The sequence below is a fragment of the Gopherus evgoodei genome, chromosome 12 (genome assembly GCF_007399415.2).
Source record: "Gopherus evgoodei ecotype Sinaloan lineage chromosome 12, rGopEvg1_v1.p, whole genome shotgun sequence".
Taxonomy (NCBI): domain Eukaryota; kingdom Metazoa; phylum Chordata; order Testudines; family Testudinidae; genus Gopherus; species Gopherus evgoodei.
In genome coordinates, this window is record NC_044333.1 from 11,512,079 (window position 1) to 11,539,631 (window position 27,553).

At 43.4% G+C, this 27,553-nt stretch overlaps 1 protein-coding gene across 3 annotated transcripts in view; it reads right to left on the reverse strand.

Annotated features, from left to right (window-relative positions):
* Positions 1 to 220: 220 nt before the first annotated feature.
* Positions 221 to 27,553, reverse strand: part of DUS2 (dihydrouridine synthase 2) — a 54,952-nt gene continuing 27,619 nt past the window's right edge. For all 3 annotated transcript variants that reach the window (XM_030581521.1, XM_030581520.1, XM_030581523.1), the window contains 9 exons: positions 24,390 to 24,455; positions 21,027 to 21,097; positions 20,378 to 20,464; positions 18,188 to 18,356; positions 8,945 to 9,066; positions 7,157 to 7,297; positions 5,654 to 5,741; positions 3,921 to 3,994; positions 221 to 1,177 (listed from right to left, as the gene is read on the reverse strand). In XM_030581521.1, the coding sequence (XP_030437381.1) occupies positions 937 to 1,177; positions 3,921 to 3,994; positions 5,654 to 5,741; positions 7,157 to 7,297; positions 8,945 to 9,066; positions 18,188 to 18,356; positions 20,378 to 20,464; positions 21,027 to 21,097; positions 24,390 to 24,455 (1,059 nt within the window). In that variant the 3' untranslated portion in view covers positions 221 to 936. The remainder of the gene's footprint in view (positions 1,178 to 3,920; positions 3,995 to 5,653; positions 5,742 to 7,156; positions 7,298 to 8,944; positions 9,067 to 18,187; positions 18,357 to 20,377; positions 20,465 to 21,026; positions 21,098 to 24,389; positions 24,456 to 27,553) is intronic.

Consider the following 27,553-nt stretch of genomic DNA (forward strand, 5'->3'; position numbering starts at 1 on the left):
TAAGCTCCTGCTCCAGACATGAATCTTAGTGAGGAAAGGATTATTCCTGAAGTTTATGGCTTGTTAACTAGACTACAAATTCTGTCACTGCTCTGAAGTAAGTGTTCTGTGACTAAAACCATTGTGTGAAACTGGAACATTTAGTTCTGAAAGCAGCTTTTAAAACTGTTTTTTTAACTGCAGTCTATAAAGTAGGAAATGAATTGCAATTATTTTTTAGTTAAATGCAAACTGCGGATTTATTAAAAATTCGGAGATTTGAGTAGCAGTCACTTTAAATATGCACATACATATTTTTAATTAAAAAACTCTAAACGTAATCCCAGTTAGATATTGCTGTTCCATTAAAAAAAAACAATGGTTTAGCAAAGCCACTTCCATTTAAAATCAAGGTGTATATTATTTTAAAATAGGGAAGCCACTTTGATTTAGTTAATCAACAATGAATTATGTTTTGAATATCTTCTTTATACAAAATACTTTAGGGATCATGACACAACCTGCTATAACTTTGTTACAGGTATTTTCAGACAAGAGCTGACAACTTCTAACATACTTATCCCTGTTAATGGAAACTACACCAAAACTCCAACAGTTGGAAACAATCTATTAAGAACCTCTCTTGTGTGCATTTAAAACTCTTTTTTCTACATATAAAATATATTAAACAAAAACCTCAACACTTCAAACGCTAAACTGAAAATAGTTTGCTATTGAAACAGAATTTATTTTTGGGATCATCTTCTCATTCTTATTTAAAACCTAGGCTGCTAATTTATTCTGTCTGAAAGGCACCAAAGCAAAAAACATTTACCCAGTACAGTACAGTTTACCTGTCTCCGACTGATAGAGTCTAGATGAAATATAATAGCAGGATATAAAAGAAAAAGCGAGTGAATTGGCAGCTGCACAGTTGTGGAATGTTTGCTTTTCATGCTATAGTGGCACCTCAGAAGAGCTGGAGTCAGAAGCTCCCTCAGTAAAATGAGCTCTTTTATGTGAAGTCTCAACAAGTAGGTCATCTTCATGTTCTTTGTTGTTCAGGAACTTCTGGTTCTCTCTCTTGCGTTTGTTAATCAGATGGTTTTCTCCCTCGTTAAGCTTCCCCTCTGGGAGACCCAGAGTCCTAAGACAGACTATAGCTGCAGCCTGTTCTGCTAGTTTCTTTGACTTGTCCCTGAAGAGTAAGACAGAGCACAGGTAAAAGCAGAAGAAAGCCTGCATATTGCCAAGTACAATATTACATGCCTGAAAGATTTAATTTCCTGTCTCTCCTACAACACAGTGAAATGAACAGTATGCAATACCTATGACAGCCTAAAAGGTGCAAAAGAAAAGAGCTCAATTCCAGAGGCACATTCACATCTCTTTAGGTGCTTGTGTTTCTCTAAGGTGTCACTCCAAGTAAGAGAACGCTAACAATACTGAGCCAAATCCTGCAGTCCCAACAGTCTTTACTCAGGCCTTGGCTACATTGGCGCTTTACAGTGCTGCAACTTTCTTGCTCAGGGGTGTGAAAAAACACTCCCCTGAGCGCAGCAAGTTACAGCGCTGTAAAGCGCCAGTGTAAACAGTGTCCCAGCGCTAGCAGCGCGGCTCCCAGCGCTGTAAGCTAATCCCCATGGGGAGGTGGAGTACCTGCAGCACTGGGAGAGCTCTCTCCCAGCGCTGGTGCCACGACCACACTCACACTTCAAAGCGCTGCCGCGGGAGTGCTCTCGTGGCAGCGCTGTACAGCTGCAAGTGTAGCCATACCCTCAGAAGGTAGGACATCAATTGCTGCAATCCTTACTCCTACTAACTTCAAAAGCCCTGAATGAAGCACACCAAGTTTAAAAGAATTTATGGAAAGATTCTCAAGTCCAAATTTATCCGTAATGTGAGTGCAATTCCACTGAAGTCAATGAAAATGGGCACAGCTCCACCAGGACTGAAACCCAACAAACTAGCTTTGAGGGCAGGGTTACATGTTCTTGAAACTTAACACATGAAAGGATTCTCTGTGTCTCTTAATGCAGCTAAGCTTGGAATGAGAATTATGGTCTAGCTGGAAGTTTGCTGAAGTCTGAGTAGTTCATGGGAATGCTGATTGACCATTATAGCATTGGAAGCACAATGCTAAAATAACCTGCTGCCTGTTGCAAATACTATTAAAAGGGGATTTGTCCAACACTGATCTTCAATTTGCAATTTACTAGATGCACTCCTAAGTATATCTGCCTGCAACAAACTCAAGAAATGCCATTATTAATCGATGCTTCTATAAAATATTATTGTGGAATCTTAGTGCATCAATTGAGGCAGCTACTGATTTACTATGCGACTTCCGGCAAGTTTCCTAACTTCTCTCTGTCTTATTTTTTATTTGTAAAATGGGAATACTAGTTATCTTTGAGGGGATATATGGATGAAGAATGCTTTTCAAGTGCTGAGTATTTTTTATCATTGGCATTTCAGATTCAGTGTTTCAATAAATTAATAAGTTCAAATTATAGACAGATTTCTTCCCAGCTTTAGGTTGGTTGTTTTTTTAACATGGTCTTGGGATAAGAAACATTTTTAAAAGTTGCCACCTGGATGCCTTTATGTACCATTTCACTTTATTTTATGTATTCATTGAGTTACTGAAGGTAGTCACAGTACAATAAGGCAGAACATTTATAAAAATATGAATTTGTAAATATTCCTAAATTGGACTGGGGCTCCAATCTAGCTCCCACTCTAACCAATGGAAAAACTTCTCCTGTCTTAAGAGTGAGAAGGAAAGAGCAGGAAAGGGGGTTTCCAGAAAGCACATGGAAAAGTTTGTGTAGACCAGAGGACAAAATGCCGAGGGGGCAATGCAGTGAAATAAAGCTGACTTGTTACACAAATACAAAGATATTTTATAGTCAATATATTTGATTACAATATGTCTGTTTCATTGCGTCTCCTATATTGCAACATACACCCATTTTTTTTATATCTATTCTGTAAAACAATTAAATTAATGTAATCTGATTTTCACTATAAGCTCAAGTATCCCAGGCCTGAACCATTACAAGACTTCATTCAAAGAAACAGATACAAAATATTCCTAAACACTGGGATGAGTATCATCAGAAAGCTGCTGATCTGCAACTACCTCTTTTGCTTTATGAATCCAGCAAGTTCTGTCATTGCTCTGGAGCAGAAGTTGATAATATTGCCACCTACTTTCAAAAATGTCAAATGTTAACAGACCCAAAGGAAATATTTTTGGTTTTTCATTTCAGCATGAAAAACAGAAAAAAAAATATAGTTTTGGTTAGAAACAAACCAAATTCTTCTGATCAATTATTCACTCAGCTCTAGTTGCCAACTGGATTGTATCTTGTTCTCCATCCTGAAAAAAATAGAAGTCTTGCTGCTGGGTAAAGGTTATTGTCATGAGGATGGCCAAGTCTTCGCTCAAAAATCCCTTGGTTACTGAGGGAATGTTAGGAAAATACTGGGTAAGATCAGGAAGTACGGCATCACTTTGACAAAGGTTTCCATGCAAAGCTCATAGCTCAAATATTGGTGGGGAAGTGTTTTTTCCAGCAGAACAGTTTAAAACTCTTAACGTTAGAGGATTTTGCCTTATTTGAGGCCATCTTGAGGACTGCCTTAGTGGAAATATGGGCTCACACACTATTTACCTTTTAAGGATCCTACTGCTGGAGACAGTCTTTCTGCTATGAAGGGCCCTCAGCTATGGAACTCGCTCCTCCTTGGCATGTCTCAGTTAATCATGTCCCACCTTACAGAAATATTTCAAAGTTTTTTCCTTCCCAGTTATATCTTTATAAAGTAAAGTTTACTTAATATTTTTTCTCTCCATGTTGCCTTTCCAACAGTACATCACAGAAACATAAATTTTTACTAAGGCCCAGTTACAAAACACATCAGAGAAGACTTACCATAAGGTTGATCTATATTTTTGTTCAGCTACTGTGACAACTGAACAGAATAATTTATCTAATGGTCTTTGAACCTAGAGAAAGGAGAGAATTACAGGTGTAACTTACTGCATTTTGTAAAACGAGCAACAACACAGAGTCCTTCCTAGTCTTGTTTTTACTCTGGGAGCATGTACATCATTAACATTCTAAGCCTTCACACTGCAAAATTCCTCTCACATGTTCAAAATACTCAAGGAATCTATTGATCAAACTAGAGTTGCTTCAAGAACTGCTTGATAGGCACATTGCACTTACCCTATCTCTAACAGCTAGCACCAGATGCAACATAGGCAAGTACAAGAAAACTTATAACAATTACATCATAACCTGTGCATACTGGAAATTTCTTCCCAACCCTAGTCAGTAAGAGATTGAGGGTTTGTCTCTCATATATGTTTATGCTACCTAATAAAACTCTTGATATTATCCATGTTCACATCTAACCCTTTTGAATTCTGCTAAGCTCCTGGATTTAAATCATATCCTACAGCAATGAATTCCACAGTGAGTTGTGTCGTATTAAAAAACTGTATTTTCTTTTATCAGTTTTAAATCCGTTGCCTTTCAATTTCATTACTTGTCTAGTTTTTCTTATATAAAAGACTCTAAATCCAAACTTTGTAAAACTTATACTGATAAAAAGTTACAGGACCAAATCACACCACTACAGGGTTCCTTACCTTTGCTTAATCACTTAGAAACCTGATCCTGCAAACATGAACTACCTGGCATAGCATTTATGACATGGAGTACACTGTTAGAATTTTGAAATTAAGAAGTCCTTTTGCAACAGTTGTTTGCACTCTCATTTTATAAACATGTTTTTCTTGTTTATCTACCACAGCAGTTGCAAAAATTGCTGCTGCCTAGACAGAAAAGAAAAAGCAGACTTGTGACATCCTAGATGACATTAGCAAGAATGAACACAATTCTAGGAATTCAGCGGAGCTGCATTCTAATATCCCATGTCTCATTTAGCTTTTCAGTATTAGATATAGTATTGTTTATCATGCGTTTCCAGAGACATAAGGAAAATTCAGACAGGCAATGCACACATTTTTTCAGGAACACAGCAAAATGGCATCTTTAAAAAAGCTGTTAGTGAATTTAAAAATGTTTATAATCTGGACATAATGACAGGGCAGTCCACTGAAGTAAGACACTACTTCTTTCATCTACACAGGAATGAATTCAAATGTCAGCCCAGTGAAATATAATTAATAAATGTGATGGTTTCATCCATATCCCTTGCTCTGTGTATTACAAACTTACCTCACAATTGACCATTTCCACTTGAGGTGCCCACGAGGGGTGGGGGTGGCAGTGGGAAGAATTGTAAGGGGGAAGCTTGCCCAATACTTGAGTTCCTCACTATCATTAATAGTAAAACAGATCATTGGATTTTAAGGGAGGTCAAATTTCACACTTGAAGAGAAATGTTTCTATGCTGCAGAAATGTGCTAATTTCGTGCTCTAACTCCCCGTAATCTACATGTGTGTCCACACCAAACCGTCTAGCAACTGTGTCAACAAAACTTCAGTTTAAAATGTTTTTTTTATTTTTAAAACTTTGAGATCATCTTGTTTCAAACAAATCAATTCAGTTTCCTGAGAGTCCTCAGTAAACTATGATATAAATGTATTAGCTAAGGATCTGCCTTGTACTTTTGCTGAGAAATGCAGAGACTCACGGTTTCATAAACAGGTTGTGGGTGTTTCGCCTTCCTACACCATTCCAAAAGATACATTTTTGGAGTAATCTGTGGTGGATATTCTCGCCTAGACAGAAAAATGAAATACAGAATAATCCCAAAATTGTAGTGAAAAGGTTTATACAGAAAATATTTCTATAGAACAGACCAATATTAAATTAGACGGGTAATCTCTCTATCAATGCAGGATTAGTTACTATAGTATTTTTACTAGTTTTTGTTTCCAGTCTAATTTTAAAACTCCCAAGCGATGGGTCTCCCACCCCCTTTTCTCAGGGAACTGTTCCATTAATACTTCTTTAAACTGGTATCCAAAAGGTAATATTACATATTGTTTCCTTATTAAACACCTCCCACCTTCACTCAGTGCAGTCATACAAGCAGTGACAAGATACTGATAGGAAAGCTAGGCCAAATTGCCTGCATTCTATTGAGTTTCAGACTGAATCTGACAAGCCACACCACAGGGTTTTTTTGATAATTTACCATAAACATTTTCCAATAGTGGTTTAAAAACTTTTCCAGGAATTAATTTATTACTGGGTGGGAAAAAAAGGGTAGGGAGAGAAAAGTGAGATTGCTTCTATAAGACATTGCTTCTACTATCCAACTGGGAATACGGTTCCTAGGGTGTGGCAGAGAATAGAAATACTGTAGAGACATCATGCTCAGTCTTTAGGGAGACACTCCTCCTGAGTTTGAAAGATAGTGATTGCCTTTGAAAGGCATCTTGAGCAATACTCAACCAGTGGGACAGGACCTACAGGTTCTTCAAGAGATTGGATAAACATGAAGTATAAAAAAATTATTCTGCAGAATCACTTCAAATTTAGGTGATCTTAGATCAATAACAGAATGTTTACAAACTGTGATTCCCACAGTTCCTCAATTTAATGTCTCAGGGAATGCCTGGAGACATCTTCTGAAGATTTCTGGTACATATTAAAGAAAACTTATTAATGTGCTTTCAAGCTCCTGCACAGTACATACGTTTAGGAGAGCTAGTTTCAGTAGAGTGATATACTTAACTAATCACTGACCATTATCTCTTAAAAAACATATTTTCTTAATAGGAAAAGCATTTTGAGGCTGCTTATTACTATGCACTTTGTAATTTCCTGCTGAAACTTCCTTGTGTCAGCAGGAAAAAAAAAATAGTATTTAGAAAAATATACTGAGGCTTAATTAAATTTCATTAAAAAGAATTAAACTCTATGAAATTTTAACACACAAAACAGCTTTGTTTAGATCAATGTTCATGTTCTTTTATGCGTACCTGAAATTTCTTATCATCAATTAACATATTGCTCTACTTAATTAAATGGTATATGGACTGTCTCCTCTTAAAAAGTTTATCCAAGAAGGTGCTGTAATATCTGAACTGCTGATTTCCACCTATAAGTTTTGTCAGGTACCAAAGATCAGACAAAAGTGTAATTGTAAGTTCAAAAAGATGGTTAAGAACTAATTTTGCATGCTTACTTGTCAAATCTAACAGCCATTTTTATCACATCTGTGTCTTCCATCTGCTCATCTTTATCTTGTGTCTTGGCCTTTAATGATGCCTTAGCTTCCAGAATAGCTGTTGTTTCTTCATAGAAACTGCCCATTTCAAAGACTTCACTATTAAAAATATTACTTCTGTTATTAGCATTAGGAGAGAATTTATGTACGTTCACACACAAATTTAATAATTAAAATAAATATTAAAAATTTATTTCAAATAAGTTACATGTGCTTAGAAAACTAAGTTGAGGTACAGTTATATGCTGCAAAGTAACACTGTCCAGAGTCATGGGGTTCTATGTCCATCATCTCTTCTTGCAAAGCTTACTTAATTTACAAGAAAGAAGTTCATTCCTATACCTGCTGGCCTAAAGACTCAGCCTGGTATCTGAAAGCCAAGCCAGAAGCCAACACTGAATCTGCAATTTCAATTAAATTACAACTTCATAGATGCATAAGCGAATAAAGAACCCAACTCTCTCTCCCAGACCTGTATCAGCTCTGAACGGCAAGTAGGAACAAAAAGTAGTTAACATTGTCAAAAGAGTAAAGAAATAAGAATCTGAATACATAGAGAGCAGATCTGTTGAGCAAGATGATATTTTTACAGTCCTTTTTCTGATTAACATCTTGTTCATTAGATACATCACAGGTGCAACTGCACTGGCAAAATTGGAATCCATAATTCCCCATAGATGGTAGTAATTACAAAAGCTGTAGTGTACACAATATTCAGTGTTTTTTTTTAAACCTCTACATCATAACACATCTCATAGTGGGGTTAGGCAACTCAATAGTAAAAATGCGTGTGCTGTGTACACTGTGGTCTCCATTGTTGGAGTTATCAGTAGAACAATACAGGATGAATTATGTAAGTGTGGAGGCTCCTTGGAGTGGACAAGGCCATCTATACATCCTGAGCCATGTAAACTCTTTTCTGACCTTAATATATTAGTGCATACTCTAGCACTCAATCAGAATGAAAACTCTGTAGTATGCTAAAACTTTTACTGGTGGCAATTTAGCATCAACACCACTAGGCAGCAGTGTTAAATCACATTACTATCTACAGAGATGTTTTCTCATTTTAAAAAGAACTAAATGTTATGTAGGGATTAAATAGACTGTTCAAACACTGCTAAAATAGGCCTGTGAAACTGCTTTCTGGTCAATCTCTTTCAAGGTGTACAAAAATGCAAAAAAGCCATGTGTCATATTTTCAAAATGGCACAACATTGCTCTTATACAGGGATGGTCTGGGTTTAATTCTTTTGTTTTTATAAACTGTGCCTTCCACTTCTCTAGATGTATCCAAAATTTAACACAATCAGTTTTTGTAAGAGCTTTCCCCTCACCCCCCCCTTCTGTTACTAGTTACACAGGGAGCCCTTAAAGAGACAACAGCCCCATTTTCTTCTGGCCAGACAGACAAGGACACATTGCATACAGTTGCATTGAGCACAATCTGGCAAACACTGCCACTTGTTGCTGTGGAAGTAGCATGCCAGATAACCAAAAGAAAGGGAGGTAAACGGTTATCCTAAAAATGTAAAACAGCATACTGCAAACACAGAATTATAGTATGACAGTGGCAGAAAAAAATCCCCTATGAATTAGCTGAGTCAAGGAAAAGCTCATCTGAGTCAAGGAAAAGCTCACCAGCAGAGGAAATTCTGGCACCTGCTGGAGACTTGATACTGGACTAGATGAACCACAGGTCTGATCCACTATGGCAATTCCTAATTACCTATATAAAATGCTTACCAGATTTCTTGAGTCGACTGTGCAGCATGCAGTTTCTTTCCCTCTGTGGTTTCTAACTGTTCTCTTAACATCTGACATAGACAGTACTTTGTGTTGGTATAGTGATTATCATATCTCACTGCCTGAAGGAAAGAGACATGTAATATGTAAAAATACTCTAAAGAAAGAACTATTCCTATTACCGAACCTTTCACATGTTTCTGGTTGCATTTCAACATAGTTTAAGGAATGTACAGCACAGCATACACAGTTCTCAGTAAAGTAAAGTCTACTCAGGACTCTCATTTATTAACATAGTCCAGAACTCTTTTGGTGTTTTTTTCTGGAAAAAAAAGACGGTTACTCACCTTTGTAACTGTTGTTCTTCGAGATGTGTTGCTCATATCCATTCCAGTTAGGTGTACGCGCCGCGCGTGCACATTCGTCGGAAAACTTTTACCCTAGCAACTCAGTGGGCCGGCAGGTCGCCCCCTAGAGTGGCGCCACCATGGCGCTCCATATATACTCCTGCCGGCCCACCCGCTCCTCAGTTCCTTCTTGCCGGCTACTCCGACAGTGGGGAAGGAGGGCGGGTGCGGAATGGATATGAGCAACACATCTCGAAGAACAACAGTTACAAAGGTGAGTAACCGTCTTTTCTTCTTCGAGTGATTGCTCATATCCATTCCAGTTAGGTGAATCCCAAGCCTTACAAAGGCGGTGGGGTCGGAGTGAAATGTGGCAGAATAAAACTGCCGAGCCAGAGGCTACAGCCTCTCTTGACTGCTGAACCAGGGCATACTGCGAAGCAAAGGTAAGGACCGAGGACCAATGGAGCTTCGCGACAGGTCTCGTGGGTAGAAACACGAGCCAGCAAGGCGGCAGATGAAGCCTGAGCCCTGGTAGAATGCACGGTGATGTGGCTTGGGGAACTATGAGCCAAATCATAACAAGTGGGGATGTCCGCCATCACCCAAGATGAGATCCTCTGAGAGGAAAACAAGCAAGCCCTCCCTTTGGCCCGCTACCGGGGCAGAGCTGGGGCGCCTTAGGCAATGATTCTGTCAGCACAATATAATGCGAGCACTCCACAGATGTCCAAGGAGTGCAACGGTTATGCCCATTGCGTTGAGCTGTGGGTAACATGAAAGGCCAAAACACTTTAGGGAGGAAAGCCGGGTGCGGTCATAACTGCACCTTGTCTTTGTGGAACCTTCGTAAGAGCTCTGATCTCAGAGACCCGTCTGGCCAAGACTAGGTTGAGGTCCCAGGGCGGGGCTGGGCGGCGCACCCGAGGGTGCAAGCGCTCCAAGCCCTTGAGGGACCTCGAACCCATAGAGCGTGGGACACTGAACGTCCATCATAGCCTGCTGGAAGGTAGGGATGGCTGCTGAGAGTATCCTCAGCGATGATACCGCCAGATCCTGCCGCTGAAGGCCAGAGGCAGGCCAAATAGAGGGGATCGAGACCTCAGCAGGAGCAAGATCGAGCGTACTGCAGCTGTAAAGGAAACGCTTCCACCTGGCTCGGTACGTTGACCAGGTGGAAGGCTGCCTGTCACCCCGACTCAGGTACGCAGGAGCCACCGTGAGGCGAAGAGGCTGCAGGTCCGAGTGACGAAGCCTGTCATTGCCCTGAGTGATGAGGTCTGGGCTGACAGGCCGAGCAACGTGGTATGTCAGTGCTGCCTGGACCACTCTGGAGTGATCATGATGATGCACGCTCTGCCCCTGCGGAGTTTGAGCAGGACGTAACGAACCAGTGGGAACAGTGGGAAGGCATAATGCAGTTGGCCGTTCCACGGCATCAGGAATGCGTCCAAGATCGATTCCGAGGAGAGACCTTGGAAGGAGCAGAACACCTGGCATTTCCTGCTCTCGCGGTGAGCGAACAGGTCTGTGTGAGGAACCATCTCCACTTCCGGAAAGCGGGACGCCTCACATGGGGCAGAGTGATCACTCGTAAGACAGGAAAAACCTGCTGAGTCAAAGAGTTAAGACGTTCCGAACGCCTGGGAGAAAGGACGTCGCCAGCTCCATCGAGTGGGCCATGCAAAAGACCCGGAAATGGATGGCCTCCTGACAAAAAAGGGGGGAAGGACTATGTCCCCCCTGAATACTTATGAAGCACCTGGCCATTGTGTTGGCTGTAAACACCGAGATACAACGGCCTCGCAGCTGCCGCTGGAACCCCTGGCATGCCAGGCGGACTACTCTCATTTTTGGGGCATTAATGAGGAATGCCAGCTCCCTAGAAGACCGAAGGCCTTAAGCTCGGAGGTGACCATGAGCACTCGAGCAGAGATGATGCGTCCGCCGTCAGGGGCAGTGAGGGCTGGGGCGGATGAAACCGCATCCCTGTCCACACCAAGGAGGGAGTTAGCCACCACTCTAGGGAGCCTAAGGCGTTTGAGGGAACGGTGACTACCATGACCACTGGCTCCCTGTCCAAGCGGTACGCCGAGGTGGGCCGGACTTGGAGAGGACGGAGGCGGAGCTTGGCGTGTTTGGTTACAAACTTGCAGGCAACCATGGACCCAGGAGACTGAGACAAGAACGAGCTGAGGTCGTTGGGAAAGCCTTCAGACCTCAGATGATTGTTGCCATCGCCTAAAACCGCAGTTGTGATAAGCAGGCTCCGGCTAGGTAGGAGACCAAGATCGCCCCTAGGAAGCCCAACCTCTGCGTGGGAACCAGAGTGGATTGCTCTATAGTAATCATCAGGCCTTGAGCTGTGAATAAGACCGTGACGATGCCCACGGGCTGAGTGGTTTGTGTCTCAGAGTCTCCTCGGATAAGCGAATCGTCCCAATACGGAAAAACGCATATCCGACATAGCTACGGTAGGCGGCGACTATGGCCGTAAACCGGGAGTATTCACCGCTGGCTATAAAGCGGAGGCATCTCCCGTGCAGAGGGAAGATGGCATTGCGAAAGTACGCGTCCTTCCTATCCAGGGCGGCATAGTAGCCCCCAGGAGGCAAGGATGGAATAATGGTTCCCAGGGATACCATGCAGAACTTCAACCTTATCCCAAACCGGTTGAGTCCATGCAGGACCAGGGAGGTCTGAGACCTGTGTTCGAGTGGGGGACTAGGGCATAACGGGAGTAAAACCCCTAGCCCCTTTCGTCCGCTGAAGGGGGACAGGGCTGGAGCAATTTAAAGGTGGTATCTATGCTCCCTCGTGCGCAGGACCCAGCGATCTGAAAGTAACTGGGGCCATGCCAGGAGAAAGCGGGATCAGGATCCCGTCCTGCGACTGGTACACCGCCCTCCGGCGAACCTTGGAAGGTCCGTCTTTTGTCCCAGTGGTAATTGCGAGGGACCTTGACTTTGGCTTTTTAGGGGGCCTGACTTTTGTCTGCGACCACCTTGGCCTTGCCGTTCTCCAGAGTTCTGCCTCTGGCTAGGCACAGAGTATGGCGGCTGGGGCCATAAAGGCCTGCGTTTGGTCGCTGGCGTATACATGCTGAGACGCATTAGGACCCTATTGTCCAGCAGGCTTCGCAGTCTGGGGCTGTCTCTGCCGCGAAGATGCCTTTACCAACAAAGGGTAAATTCTTTCCCCCGTCCTCCAAGACGGCAGCGAACTCCAGGTGGGAGGTTCGAGGGAGAAACTCCTCCACCCAGGTGCTATAATTATCGCAGCTAAGCAAGGCTTGTTGCTTTGCTACCCAGAGGTGCAGGGCCCCTGCAGAGTACACCTTGCATTCGCCAAGGCTCTTTCTGCTTCGGGGCTGGCGCCCGCTGGCCATCATATCAGGATCGTGGTCCTGAGCATAAAATCTGCGCATATGAGATGACACGGATGCGTGTCCGGACGGCCATGGAGGTACGAAAGAAGGCACGGGCCGAGTCTCTGACTCACTCGGACCTTGCCCAACTCGGCACCGGGGACCGGCATCGGGAGGCGTATCGGTACCTGGAACGAGATCCAGACCCGCAACCAGAACGGTGTCGGGAGGTCGACCGAGATCTCGAGGCTCGGAGAAGAGCTACAGGAGTCAAGGTACCTGCCCCGGTGCCAGATGTCGGAACGGTGCCGATAGCGGGTCGGCGAACGGGATACCGACCGGTGCAGCGAGTGTGACCAGTACCGAGGAAAACAGCACCGGGACTGCCAGTGGTGTCCGGCGTGCCGACAGGACCTGGAGTGTCTGCGGGACCGTGATCATGAACGGTGCCGCTCTGCTGTACTGACAGGGGACAGTCCCTTGAAGAGACTGTATTACCCGTACCGGCGGTGCCCGGGTCAGGCAGCACTGACTCTGTCATGGCACTGAGAGCCCTCGCCGTTGGTAACATCTCCGGCGTGCAGGGAACAGCAGGCTCAACCACAGAGCGTACTGGGGAGCTGTCAGGCACCGGATTCGACGGCCCTCATGGGGCCGGGATCCACGGTACCGAGGTCATCAGAGCTTCGGTAGGTGCCGGTGCCGGGCGAACCGAGCTAGATAAGCTGTCTGGCTGCGGTGCCGTCAGCACTGAAGCAGCGGGAGTAATACGCTCAACCACGGCGCGTGCCGGGGAGCCGTCGGGCACCGGATTCGATATCCCTTGTGGGACTGGAATCGACGGTGCCGATGTTGTCGGTGCCTCAGAGGCTTCGGTTGGCATGGAAGCAGCCGGAGCAGGAGCTCAACCACGGCGCGTGCCGGGGAGCCGTCAGGCACCGGATTCTACGGCCCTTGCGGGACCGGGATCGACGGTGCCGACGTCATCGGTGCCGCAGCAGGTGTCGGTGCCGGGCGATCCGACTTAGACCAGCCCTCTGGCCGCGGTGCCGTTGGCACGGAAGCAGCCGGAGCATTAGCTCGACCACGGCGTGTGCCGGGGAGCCGTCAGGCACCGGATACTACGGCCCTTGTGGGACCGGGATCGACGGTGCCGACGTCATCGGTGCCGCAGCAGGTGTCGGTGCCGGGCGATCCGACGTAGACGAGCTCTCTGGCTGCGGTGCCGTTGGCACGGAAGCAGCAGGAGCAATACGCTCAACCACGGCGCGTGCCGGGGAGCCGTCAGGCACCGGATTCTACGGCCCTTGTGGGACCGGGATCGACGGTGCCGACGCCGTCGGTGCCGCAGCAGGTGTCGGTGCCGGGTGATCCGACGTAGACGAGGCCTCTGGCTGCGGTGCCGCTGGCACGGAGCAGCAGGAGCAATACGCTCAACCACGGCGCGTGCCGGGGAGCCGTCAGGCACCGGATTCTACGGCCCTTGTGGGACCGGGATCGACGGTGCCGACGACATCGGTGCCGCAGCAGGTGTCGGTGCCGGGCGATCCGACGTAGACGAGCCCTCTGGCTGCGGTGCCGCTGGCACGGAAGCAGCAGGAGCAATACGCTCAACCACGGCGCGTGCCGGGGAGCCGTCAGGCACCGGATTCTACGGCCCTTGTGGGACCGGGATCAACGGTGACGACGTCATCGGTGCCGTAGCAGGTGTCGGCGCCGGGCGATCCGACTTAGACGAGCTCTCTGGCTGCGGTGCCGCTGGCACGGAAGCAGCAGGAGCAATACGCTCAACCACGGCGCGTGCCGGGGAGCCGTCAGGCACCGGATTCTACGGCCCTCATGGGACCGGGATCGACGGTGCCGACGTCGTCGGTGCCGGGCGAGCCATCTTAGACGAGCTGTCTAGCTGTGGTGCAGCTGGCACAGAAGCAGCAGGAGCAGTAAGCTCTACCACGGCGCGAGCCGGGGAGCTGCCAGGCACCGGATTCCATGGTCCTGGGGGACTGGAATCGACGGAGCCGAAGTCATCGGTGCCTCTGCAGGTGACGGTGCCGGATAACGCAACTTAGGCGAGCTCTCTGGCTGCGATGCAGGTGGCACGGAAGCAGCGGGAGCAGGGGGCTCAACCACGGCGCGTGCCGGGGAGCCGCCAGGCACCAGCAGGAATCGTAGACTCTCTCGACCTCGAAAGAAGGGAGCGGTGCCGAGTCGACATCGGTGCCGGCGACGGTCGGTGCCGAAAGGCCTTGGTGGTACCGGCGGGGTCCGGTGCCGAGGAGGCGCTTCTGCCCGCCGCTTGAACATCGCTCGGCGCCCAAGGTGGAGGGGTAAGTGAAAGCCCCGCACCTTTTGTTCTCGGCTTAAAAGCCTTGCAAATGGGGCACTTATCTGTCAAGTGTGATTCCCTGAGGCACTTCAAACAGGAGTCATGTAGATCTCTCTTCGGCCGCGGCTTCTGGCAAGCCGGGCCCCTTTTAAAACCCGGTGAGCCATGCATGGCTCCGGCACTGGGCTCATGGAAGGGGCTACTTCCTGAACCCCGCTAACTAAACTAACCATGTTAGCAAAGAAAACACGTATAACCATACAAATATATATATAAAAGTGTTATAACTGCATAATTATATACGAGAAAACGAGTAGCTAGGGAAGTGGAGGTCAGCTAAGCCGCGCTCCACTGTTCCAACGACCGACACGGGCGGTAAGAAGGAACTGAGGAGCGGGTGGGCCGGCAGGAGTATATATGGAGCGCCATGGTGGCGCCACTCTAGGGGGCGACCTGCCGGCCCACTGAGTTGCTAGGGTAAAAGTTTTCCGACGAATGTGCACGCGCGGCGCGTACACCTAACTGGAATGGATATGAGCAATCACTCGAAGAAGAAATCTGAATTATTTTATTGGCTTTTTATACACTTGAGAAAAACAAGAAAGTAGTTAACAAGAATTTCACACGTATACTACTTTACTACTCAAATTGATGTATTTACACCTTTGGGTGCAGTGGAAGTTTGACTAATTTGATTTTTGTCCTTTTCCATTTGTCATTCCTTGATTTTACCCTCATGATTTGAATGGATCAAAGCTGTATGTGATTGGGGGAGAGGGGAAGGTTTTGTATAAAAATAAATAAAGCTTTCACTTACTGAAAATGCGGCCTTGTTAGCCAAGTGTCCAATTCAGCAAGGTGCCTATGTGTGTAAGCAGTCCAACTGAAGTCAATGGGACTATTCACATTCACAAACGTCTTGCTGATCTGGACATAAGTCACCTCTGATAGTTCAGCAGTATGAGCTGTATTGTAAATTCTGCTTTAGGAATATTTGGCACTTAACTGCGTAACACAGGCAACACAACAGACTGGGCCAAATTCATCTCTGGTTTAACGCCAATGACAATGGAATTAACAGCACAAATGAACTGGCACACCATTGTAAGGCTGAAAATATATTTCTTTAAGATACATTTTCGTGGCCATACAACATTGCAGGCAGTACGGTTGAGTTGAAGAGGCTGGCGCATGTTGCCTTGTTGATTTTTCCTTGAAGGACTGACCTCATTGATAGAATTGAATGTGCACCAACCTGTTTTCTTTCTTCGCGAGAGTTCACCTTCCTGATCGTGGCGCATGTTAATTTCTTGGCCCAAATAGACATATTGCTCAACTTCTTCTATTTGTTCACACTTGATTGTTATTGGGGCTTTTGGCAAGGTATCATACCACATACATTTTGTTTTGGAGTGGTTAATTTTCAGTCTGACTTGGCTGCTTTTTGTGTTGAGTTCTCGCAATATTTTCTGTAGTTTGACAGTATTGTCAGCGATCAACGCAATACCTTCAAATCAACAGTACTGCCAGCAATGTTATACAGCAGCGAAACATGGGCACTGACGAACACAGAGGAGCAGCTGTCTGCCATGGAGATGGTAATGGAAAGAAGAATTCTGGGAATTTCAATCCACAAATGAGTCCCCAATGAAGTGATCAGACAGCAGCGTGGAGTGCAGGACGTTGCTACTGAGAGCAGGCATAGTAAAATGCGATGGGCTGGGAATACAGCGAGGCTCACTGACAATCAATGGACTGCAGCTGTCGCTGAGTGGTACCCAAAGGAATGGAAACAACCACTCAGCCGACCTCCAAAGAGATGGGAAGATTTTATTGTGAAAAGACATGGCTGCACAAGAAAAAGGAAGGCCAGGATACGAGCAGAATGGAAGACGTGTTGTGATCAGTGCAATCTATACGAAGGCTGAAGGACTGATCGATCAAGGTGATGATGCATTTTAGGCCTTAAACTTTAATTTATTTTAAATTGAACTTTTCTAGATTTTTAGCATGGAGCATTATGGTTACAAAATTGAATAAGAAAAAAATGATGACACTGAAGTCCAATTCTTTACATCTGTTTTTTTTTTTAAATATGCATTTGTGATTGGGCCTTCAGTGGCCAGGCAACCTAGTGGTTAGATCGTTGGTTAGGGGCTGGAGGAGGGGACCTGCCCTCCTTTCCCTCAGGTCCTGGCTCAGAGTCCTGGGCAACTCACATCCCTGGACCGGGGAGATGGATCTTGCTCCCAGCCATGAGATGGGGGTGCTCAGGACCTGCTGTCTGAACTGCTCCCTATGCAAGTCCTTTAGTTTGGGGCATGACCCTGCTAGTCCAGTTTCCCCACAGTTGGGGCTTGGCGGTAGATTCCCCTTGGTAGGGAAAGACTTACTTGCTTCCAGTGGCTGCGTTGGCAGGCAGGTTGTGGCTGTGCCTTCAGGCAGACACACAGAGAGCTCCTGCCTCTTCTCTTGTCAGTCAGCCCCTGACTGAGCCAGGCTCCCTTCTTTTCTCCCCCTTTTAGGCCTGGCATTGGCTGCAGGTATAAGGGGAGGAACTAGCTGAACCCACAGGTTTTCTTTAACCCCTGTTGTGCCTGGCAGCCTTCTCTCTGATCCTTCACTGCATCTCTTTGTCAAAATTACAGGGTAGATAGCCCACCAATTGAACACTATAATGAAACAACTGACTGAACAACCTTCTCTGTGTTTTTCTGCCATTTGAAAAAACCTTGGCATTTTCTAGAAGAGGAAAATAATTCTCTGGAGTAGTTTACATTACTTTAGAAAACCATGAAACTGTGCAGCCTGCCTAGACAGAACTCATCTTTCTATTCCTACTTTGCTCCATTCAATATCACATTCACTGTTGTAGCATTCACAACATTGGCACTCCTGGCACTAGTTCTGCACAATCTTCCTAAAACCTGAGCATCAAGAATGAGAATAGGCAAGCACAGTATGTAAGCAAAAAATAATAATAATAAGGTACTTAAGGTAAGGCTGTCTACTAGACAAAAATTCAATTATGTATTCACTGAAAAATTGGTAAAAATTGTAATAGTTTTCATCTTATGCAATATGCAAAAATATTACAGGAGCTATACTAATTGAAAAATAACAAGGAATTAAAGACACCCTACAGAAATTGGGTTAACATCTGTAAACTATGTTAATTACAGGTAAAATCTTCCCAAACGTACATATTTGATGTATTCTTGCATGACTTCCTTCAAGGGACAAAGGCCTTCTCTTCTGAAGATGGATGGGTTCCACATGGCAGCACGAGCTATCATTACTGATGAAGCACCTGCTGCTTGTTGGAAGGCTTCAATGTCAGTATATTCTTTGATGAAGTCATGAGATCCTCCACTGAAAATGAACGTCTTTGTTATGATTAACAATGATTAATGTGACACCATCATGCAGAAAACAGTGTATTCTGCACATTAATAGAGCTAGGCAGGCATGATAATACAGAAGGCTTATGGCCAGTCATGTCATTCATTGTTGGTATAATCTATTTAGGAAATCAGCATCACTCTGGGAGAATGGCTGCCTTAGAGCAGTGGTGCACAACCTGCAGCCCATCACTGGCTTAGAGCAGGGGTAGGCAACCTATGGCATGTGTGCCAAAGGCGGCAAGCAAGCTGATTTTCAGTGGCACTCACACTATCCAGGTCCTGACCACTGGTCTAGGGGGGCTCTGCATTTTAATTTAATTTTAAATGAAGCTTCTTAAACATTTTAAAAACCTTATTTACTTTACATACAACAATAGTTTAGTTATATATTATAGACTTACAGAAAGAGACCTTCTAAAAACATTAAAATGTATTATCGGCACACGAAACCTTAAATTAGAGTGAATAAATGAAGACTCGGCATGCCACTTCTGAAAGGTTGCTGACAGCTGGCTTAGAGGATTATTAGTAATGGGATACGAAAGCCTTCCAAAGTCAGACTAGGCCAGCAGTGACCAAAAGTTATTAGCATTTGATGACCGATTGGTACGCAGCCTCTGTAACATGAGTGTGGTGGTACCAATCCAGTTTCTAGTGAACAGTTCTCCTTAACTCAAGACACCCCCAATAAGCATAAATTGGCTTAGTTTCCCTAAAGGAGACAAGCACTGATTTTGTATGTGCCACCTTCATTACCTATACAATAGTTTTTTAAAAAGTCAGCTGTTCGGGTAAGAAAATGCTGTTTGGGTAAGAAAATGCTGTTTGATGGCCTGTGCAAAATTAGTTGGAAGATCTCAGTTGAATTCCCAGTAGACCAGATGCACCTCAGAAAAAGTCCTCCAAAACTGGTACCCCTTGTTGGTAACTGTAGTAGAAATGCCTAACACTGAATAAGCATAGGCTCAAGTTTGAGGCAAACTGGCGGGGGGAACAGTGAGTAAAAGCATGCTCTGCCTCTAGCTATGCTGTACCGTGTTCTATGGCTAGAAAATATCACTTTCTAAAATTATCAATCTAGCTCCTTTTGTAAGCTAAAAATAATTTAAAATCCTATTTTCCCTCCCAACAATTTTCTATCTGTAATAGAACACTAACTCACTTTAGAGGTGGACTAAAACTAGTTATAAAAATTCTTCAGGGTCCCCTTTAATGAAGAGTTACTGTCAATTTTGACAGATAGGAAAGTTACCCAACATTTTGCTAAGAAACCAGAGATCCCACAGCCAGTGTACTGTGGGGAAATGTATCTAGGCAACAAGGGGCTTGGAAAGGCTGTGGCACTGGTTTCAGGATCTAGGCCTTCAGAGAGCAGGGTCTTATTGCCCATGGAGGAGTCTGAACCTAGGAGTGTGTCTGAGACACCCAGAGCTAGGAACAGTAATCAGTCACTACCCAGATGGCTCAGAAGCACATAGAATTCAGCCGTTGGATTCAAACAAAACACTGGTGTCTCTCCAGAGAGGAGGACACAACACTAGTACATAATAATTAAGGAGCCCTTTGTGCACTAAAACAAAGACAGTGACATTTCAAATGGCCAACTTCTAATACCAAAGTGTCACTCTAACCTTGTGATTTGACAACAGATATTTGTTGGAGGGAGGGATAGCTCAGTGGTTTGAGCATTGGCCTGCTAAACTCAGGGCTGTGAGCTCAATCCTTGAGGGAGCCATTTAGGGATCTGGGGGCAAAAATCCGTCTGGGGATTGGTCCTGCTTTGAGCAGGGGGTTGGACTAGATGACCTCCTGAGGTCCCTTCCAACCCTAATCTTCTATGGTTCTATGATAATTATCTCATTTGCCCTATATGAGGCAACCCTTAGTTTCCTGCACTTAATCCCTTCTTGCTCAGTTAGATTTCCTTGGCATAATGTCTACTGCTAGACACAGATACCTTAAAATGACCACCTAACTAATCTAACTTACTTTGCTATTACAGGAACAGAGACTGCCTCAGAGATGGCTTTGATCACTTCACAGTGGACAGGATGTTGAGGCCTCTCCTCCTTTTTCCTTTGCGACACAGAAAGAAAAAGACAAGTTCAAAGATTTCTAGTGGAAATTGTGCACAAGTAAACTCTTAGCAGACAATTCCAGTCCTGCAGTGACACACCTAGTCAGTCTCAGTTTATGTTCATATGCTAGGTGTAAACCTGATTCATACAAAACACATCTTGAAAAATATTGCTATTTTACTTCTCTGTGCAGGTGAAGCACCTAATGTTTGGGGTGCACAGCTGTACACCTCACACACTTGAGAATTAAAATCTAGCATTAAACTATTTAATTCCTTAATGTTAGATAATTCTGCCTTCTATTTGGTCTTACCAAGGCTAAGATTTTAGAAAAACGGAAGCATAAAGTTAAGCTGCTAAATCTCTGTTTATGCTCCTGAATAAGAAGCCTAATGTAGTAAAGTACTAAGCACCCAGCTGCTGTCACTGAAACCAGAACCACTTCCTTGCAGTTGAACTAGACAAGGTGAAGTAAGTTAACTAGCCCTAGTGTTTTGCTCTCTACCTGCCAACAAATAATAACAACAGTAATAATAATTTTTCCACATAAACATGTTTACCTTCCATGGACTGCAATGGCAGCAACACCACTCTTTTCTATCCTCTTCACCAGGCTTATAGTGTCTTCAAGCTGAGGAGAGAAAAAATGGAGCACACGTTATTTTAGTTTGATGGAGGAAGAGCTCTTCATCTCATGATCGTTATACAAACACAAGCAGGAAATCTGTTCTCCCATCAAAGCGTACACAATTCCTATATTACAGCAGTCATACCCAATATGAACATAACCCTTAATATAAGCTTTACTTAGAGAACTATTTATTATGGCTAAAATAGGAGTCCAGAATTGCCATTATGTCTCCTAGAAATTACAGCTTAAGAACCTGCTTGACCCAGGGAATACAACAGTTGAGACTATTTCCCTTCACATATCTCTGGGCTAGCTTTTAAAAGACATAAAAACACACTTGATTGGCAGGTATGATTGCACTGAATATGCTATAAGTCATATACAGTGCATCTTGGACGGAAGAGATCTCTCTCACATTGAATTTGAATTCACCCCCACATCTATTCATGCATGAAATATTCACAAACATTTCCCTAGGATATATGTTGAAAAATGCCCCCGTGACTGAAGAATTTGATTAGTATCCATACATTACCGGTTGTCTCAAGAAATAAAGAAAAAAACCCTTCTATTCCTTCAAAGAGAAAACATAAGCCTAATGAAAGACAGATGGAATTCAGAACATTGCCCATTTATCCTGTTATGTGCAATTATGCAGCTTTTAGAAAAAGCGAAGGATTTACATTCTTTTCAGAAGCTGGGCTAATAGACTGTGGTTCATCTGAAAGTAGAGTAGAACCTCAGAGTCGCAAGCACCAGAGTTATGAACTGACCAGCCAACCATGCACCTCATTTAGAACTGGAAGTACACAATCAGGCAGGAGCAGACCCTCCTCTCCACCCCACCTCCCCCAAAAAGGCAAATACAGTACAATACTGTGTTAAATGTAAACTACTAAAAAAAAAGGGGGGGGGCGAGAGAGCATCATTTTCAAAGCTGTATTAAGTCAATGTTCACTTGTAAACTTTTGAAAGAACCATAATGTTTTGTTCACAGTTACAAACACCTCCATTCCCAAGGTGTTCATGTCTCTGAGGTTCTGCTGTAGCACAGTCAGCCTTTGGGAGAAGCAGATGGCATTGAAGTAGAGACAGTCAACTCACTTGCTGTTGTGCTGGAAGATACATGCTAGGCAAAACCAGCATGAAACAAGAAGGAAGACACACCAGGACAGTTCAAAGTGAAAGGTGAACATGCTAGTTCTTTGAGCTCATGATTGTAGAGGGGGCTGTGGTGGAAAATCAGCTGAACATGAGTTCCCAGTTCGATTCTATAGCTGAAAAGGCAAATGTGATCCCTGAATGGATAAACAAGGGAGTCTCAAGTAGGTTCTCTCTGTATTTGGCACTGATATGACCACGGTTGGAATACGTCCAGTTCTGGGGTTTACAATTCAAGAAGGATGTGGTGGATAAATTGGAGATGGTTCAGAGAAGAATCAAAAGAATAATTAATGGATTAGAAAGCTTGGCTTATAGTGGTATACTAAAGATCATTCTTTTACCTTAGTAAAAAGGTGAAGGGGTGACTTGATTAGCCTGTAAATACCAACAAGGGGAATAAATATTTAATCATGAGCTCTTCAATCTAACAGAAAAAGGTATAACATCATCCAATGGCTGGAAGTTGAAGCTAGGCAAATTCATACTGGAAATAAGGTGTACATTGTTACTAGTGAGAGTAATTAACCATTAACAACATACCAAGGGTTCTGGTGGATTATCCATCACTGACCATTTTAAAATCAAGATTGGATGTTGTTCTCAACAATATGCTCTAGGAATTATTTTGAGGAAGTTCTATGGCCTGTGCTACAAAAGAAGTCAGACTAGATTATCACAATGGTCCCTCTGGCCTTGGAATCTATGAAGATACACTGATTTTATTTTTTTAATACTTTTTTTTGCATGATTTTAAAGAATGTGTACATGCCTAATCTGTGCATGCAACAACTGACTGCATTTACCTTAGATATTTTTGCACAACTAGTTACACATTTGTCCATACATAAGTGCATACATTCAATCTGCATGTGCAGTCACAAAATTACACACATAATTAGACAGTAATTTGAAAATAACCAGATTAAATTACCAAAGGGAAGACAAGTTGACTACTGGAGCTTAAAAGCTCTATTCTATGCAAACGAAATTAGTGACTAAAAAGTAAATTTTAACCAACTGCATCCGCAAGGACAGAGTTCTGAGTGAGACTGTTAACGCTATGGAGTTTGTGATGAAAGTCTGTAGTAGCTTGGAAGTCAGCCCTTTGTGTAGTGAGTGGTTTGAGGATGGTTTCTATGATTCTCGATATTTTTTTAGTAAGAGTGCCAGGGCCAGATGAGATGGATCTGTCTGGGTTTCCTTGTTTGTGTATCTTGGGGAAAACACAGAAGATCCCCTGAAGTGGGTTCATGGGGACAAGGTTGTAGAGTTTCTCTCGGAATTGTTTGGGAAAGGATTTGATGACAGCCTTAAATTCCTCGGTAAACTGCGGCGTGGGGTCTACTTTGAGTTCTTTATAGTAGATGGAGTCAGACAGTTGCTGGTTGGCTTTGTTAAAGAACGCATCACAATTGAGGACTATGATGGTGAACCTTTTGTCTGCTGGTTTAATCACTATCTGGTGGTTGAGTTTCGCAGACTGTACAGCTGTCCACTCAGCAGTGGAGAGATTGTGGCAGAAGTGATGTTTGTTAAGGATATCCTCGTCAATTTTTTTCCTGAAGCAATTAATGTAATGAGTAAGAGTGTGGTGGTCCACTGTGAGGTGTCCAATCAGGTGATTTTTTTTCTTATGACTGCCGGCGGGGATGTGGTAATTGTGGCGTCTTCATTGTTGTGAAAGAATTCTTTGAGGTTGAGTCAGCAGAATTCTTCACCATGAATGGTCCCTTGAAATATGTGTTAACTACTTACACTAAACAATCTGTTCTACCTTATATTTACTGTGCCACTGAGTACATTACCTAGACTTAAAGAGGAGCTCTGTGTAAGGTTGATAGCTTGTCTCTCTCACCAACTGAAGTTGGTCCAATAAAAGATATTACCGCAACCATCTTGTCTCTCTAAGAAATTCACTGTTAGTTGCTTTGGGCTTGTCTACCTATGGAATTGTCCTATTGAATCCATGTGTGGACACACTTATTTCAAAATAAAAGTATATGTTTCTGTATATCTTAATCCAGAGGGTTAAAAATCAGTTAAAATTTCATTCTAATGTTTATGGTATTCTAATCTTGCTCCAAGGGTTAACATTAACTGAACTAAGCATAATAAAACATGTTCTTACTGAAGGCAAGATCCGGATTTTGCAGGTCACCGGTTTACAAATTCCTTTAACCAAGGTACTCAGAATCTAAAGAAAAGAGGGGATTAAATATTATTACAGAAGCAACAGGAGTAAATCTTGCTCTGTTGAACATATAAAGACATTTGAACACTTCTCTAAAGAAAAATATATAAAAGGTTCCTATATGGAACGATGCTTTTTACAATACATTTATTTAGTTAGTTAAAGTTTATATGCCAGTTCTGAACCCACCTTATAGTAATATCATCTAGACCACATTTCTCTAGTTTGCTCATGAGAATGTCTGAGAATGTCACATGGGACTGTGTCAAAAGCCTTACTAAAAACAAAATATACCACATTTACTACTTGCACTTATTCACTAGACCAGTAACTCTGTCAAAGAAGGAAATTAGGTTGGTTTGGCATGATTTGCTTTTGAAAAATCCATGCTGACTATTCCTTAAAATTGTATTGCTTAATAATTTGTCCCAGTATCGTTCCAGGTATCAAAGTTAGGCTGACTGGTCAATAATTCCTTGGATCCTCTTTGTCCCTCTTTTCAGGGTACTATTGTTTGCCCTTCTTCAGTCTTTTGGAACTTCACTCATCCTCCATGAGGTCTCAAAAGTAATAGCTAACAGTTCCGAGATTGCTTTAGCTAGTTCCTTAAGTACACTAGGATGAATTTCATCAGGCCCTGCCAACTTGAATACATCCAACTTACCTAAGTATTCTTTATTCTGTTCTTTCCTTATTTTGCCTTGAGTTCCTTCCCCCTTTTTAATATTAGACTCTTGTCACCATTAATCTTTCTAGTGAAGACTGAAGCAAAAGAGGCATAAAAAACTTCAGCCTTCATGATATCACCAGTTATTAGCTCTCTTTCCCAGTAAGCAAAAAACACTTTTTTCCATCTCTCTTTTACTCTTAACGTATTTTTTAAAGTCTCATCTTATTGCCTTTTAGGTCCCTTGCGAGGTGTAACACACTTTGTGCCTTAGCCTTTGATTTTTTCCCCTACATGCTTGTGCTATTCTTTTGTACTTTTTGCAGGATTCCTTTTTAATTTTCAGGCCATTAAAGCCATATTGGCCTCTACTGTTCTCCCTATCTATTGCATGGGGATAATTTGCAGCTGTGCCTCTAATATTGTTTCCTTGAGAAACTGCCAGATCTCCTGAACTCCTTTTTCCCTTTAATTTTCTTCTCATGGGACTTCACCTGCCAGCTCCCTGAGTTTGTTCAAGCGTGCTTTTTTTTTTTTTTTTTTAGTTCATTGTCCTTAGGTCAAATCAAACCTCCGTAACAACAGGGTGAGAGCTATCTAGGCCAGCCTTTGGATCAAGGTCAAATATTGAAGAACAGCTTTCATTCAAATATCTGGTAAGAAGTATTGATCGCATATATTGAGGATAACAGGTGCAAAGGTTATAATTTTAAATGGCAATGGCCAGCTGCTACTAAGTCATCCCCTCAGTCACCTCATATGAGAAAAAGGTTTTTACATTACACATGAAAAGGTAACCTGTGTGTCTAAATTGCAGACACCCAATAGCAACAAAAGTAGAACTTCTTGCAACACACTTTAGAAGCAATCAACCCATCTGCCCTTCAGTAAATAGACAACATTTTTATCAGCCTATGAAACTTGCTTGCACAAACTTGATTCTTCCCTGTCAAGAATAGTGCTCTGACTCAGACAGAGACAAAATCATTAGATATACAAGGACTGCAACACATTTTTGGTTGTGTGAGATTAAACACTTTGGACTGAGGTCTCATCTCCCTTACACACAAAAATACTAATCACTAAATCCTGCCAGTTTTATCTCCACATACTCTCTATTATTACTGTTAAAACTTTTGGTGGATTCTCTGCAACTTGATGTCTTTAAATCAAGATTTGAGGACTTCAGTAACTCAGCCAGAGGTCATGGGTCTCTTACAGGAGTGCATGGGGATGAGTTCTGTGCCTGCAATATGGAGGAGGTCAGACTAGATGATCATGATGGTCCCTTCTGGCCTTAAAGTCCATGACTGTAAAATGTCATCTCATGCCTTACCTACTGCAACCTCTCCGGTCTTTTCCACATTCCCCCAGTGGGTAGAGCACTGGACTGGAACTCAGATCTCTGTACTATTCCCAGCTCTGCCATTGCCCTGCCATAACCTTAGGCAGGTCACTTCACCGCTCTGTGCCTCAGTGTCCCAGTTTGCAAAATGGAGATAAGGACACTGATCTCCTTCTTAAGATGCTTTCAAATCAGTCCCCTTACTCTGCTTCCTCTGACCGCTGGAAGAGAAAGGGATAGTCCTAGTGTATTTAATGCCCTTAACTCTCACCTTGTATGGAAGCCACACACTTGCTTGGGAGATTACCCTCCTATTCCACCTCCTGTTTCCTTTCTGTCACCCCACTCCTAACTCCTGGATGGAAGGGAACAATACTCTGACTTTCAGAAGGGTTCCCAGCAGCACCTGTTCTTCAGACCACCAAACCATATGCTCAGTGTGTACTCCTGTGATCTACATTCCACATGTTCTGCCTGAGGCAGAGAAAAAGAGGAGTCCACTGCCCAGACTCTTACCCGACAAAAGTCACATGGAGAGCTGAACAAGAGCTCAAGAGCCATTCAATGTCACTGCTCAAAAGGTAATTTGTAACTTTTTGTTCGCATGTGGAACTATGGTCTGAACACATCAACTAAGGTTGATGGCTATCATATGGAAGCAATCTGACTGACATTTAAGGAATTTTAACTTGAATATACTCAGTTTTGCCCACTACTCCTTATTGAGCCAAATCTTAAGGCTATATAAGAGTTCTTGCAGAGCTCTACCAACGTGTAGGCCATTGAAAACTAAACATTGTAAAGCTACTCAGGGCAGGGACTGTGTCATGCTGTTGTAAAGTGTTTGCTGCGCTTTGTGCTCGAATTAAACTAACAATAAAAGGTTGTCAATGACCAGAAAAATAGAAAATCCAACCACAGCACTAAAGAGGTTAAAAATTGAAAATGAAGTCAGCAACAATATTGGTATTCCTGTGGCTATAAAGGAAACTAAACCAGCAGAATAATCTATGTGAATTTCATTTGAACCTGCAAAACTTTAGACATTATTCCATCCCTTGCTCTCTCAAATCTGCTTTTCACACAATT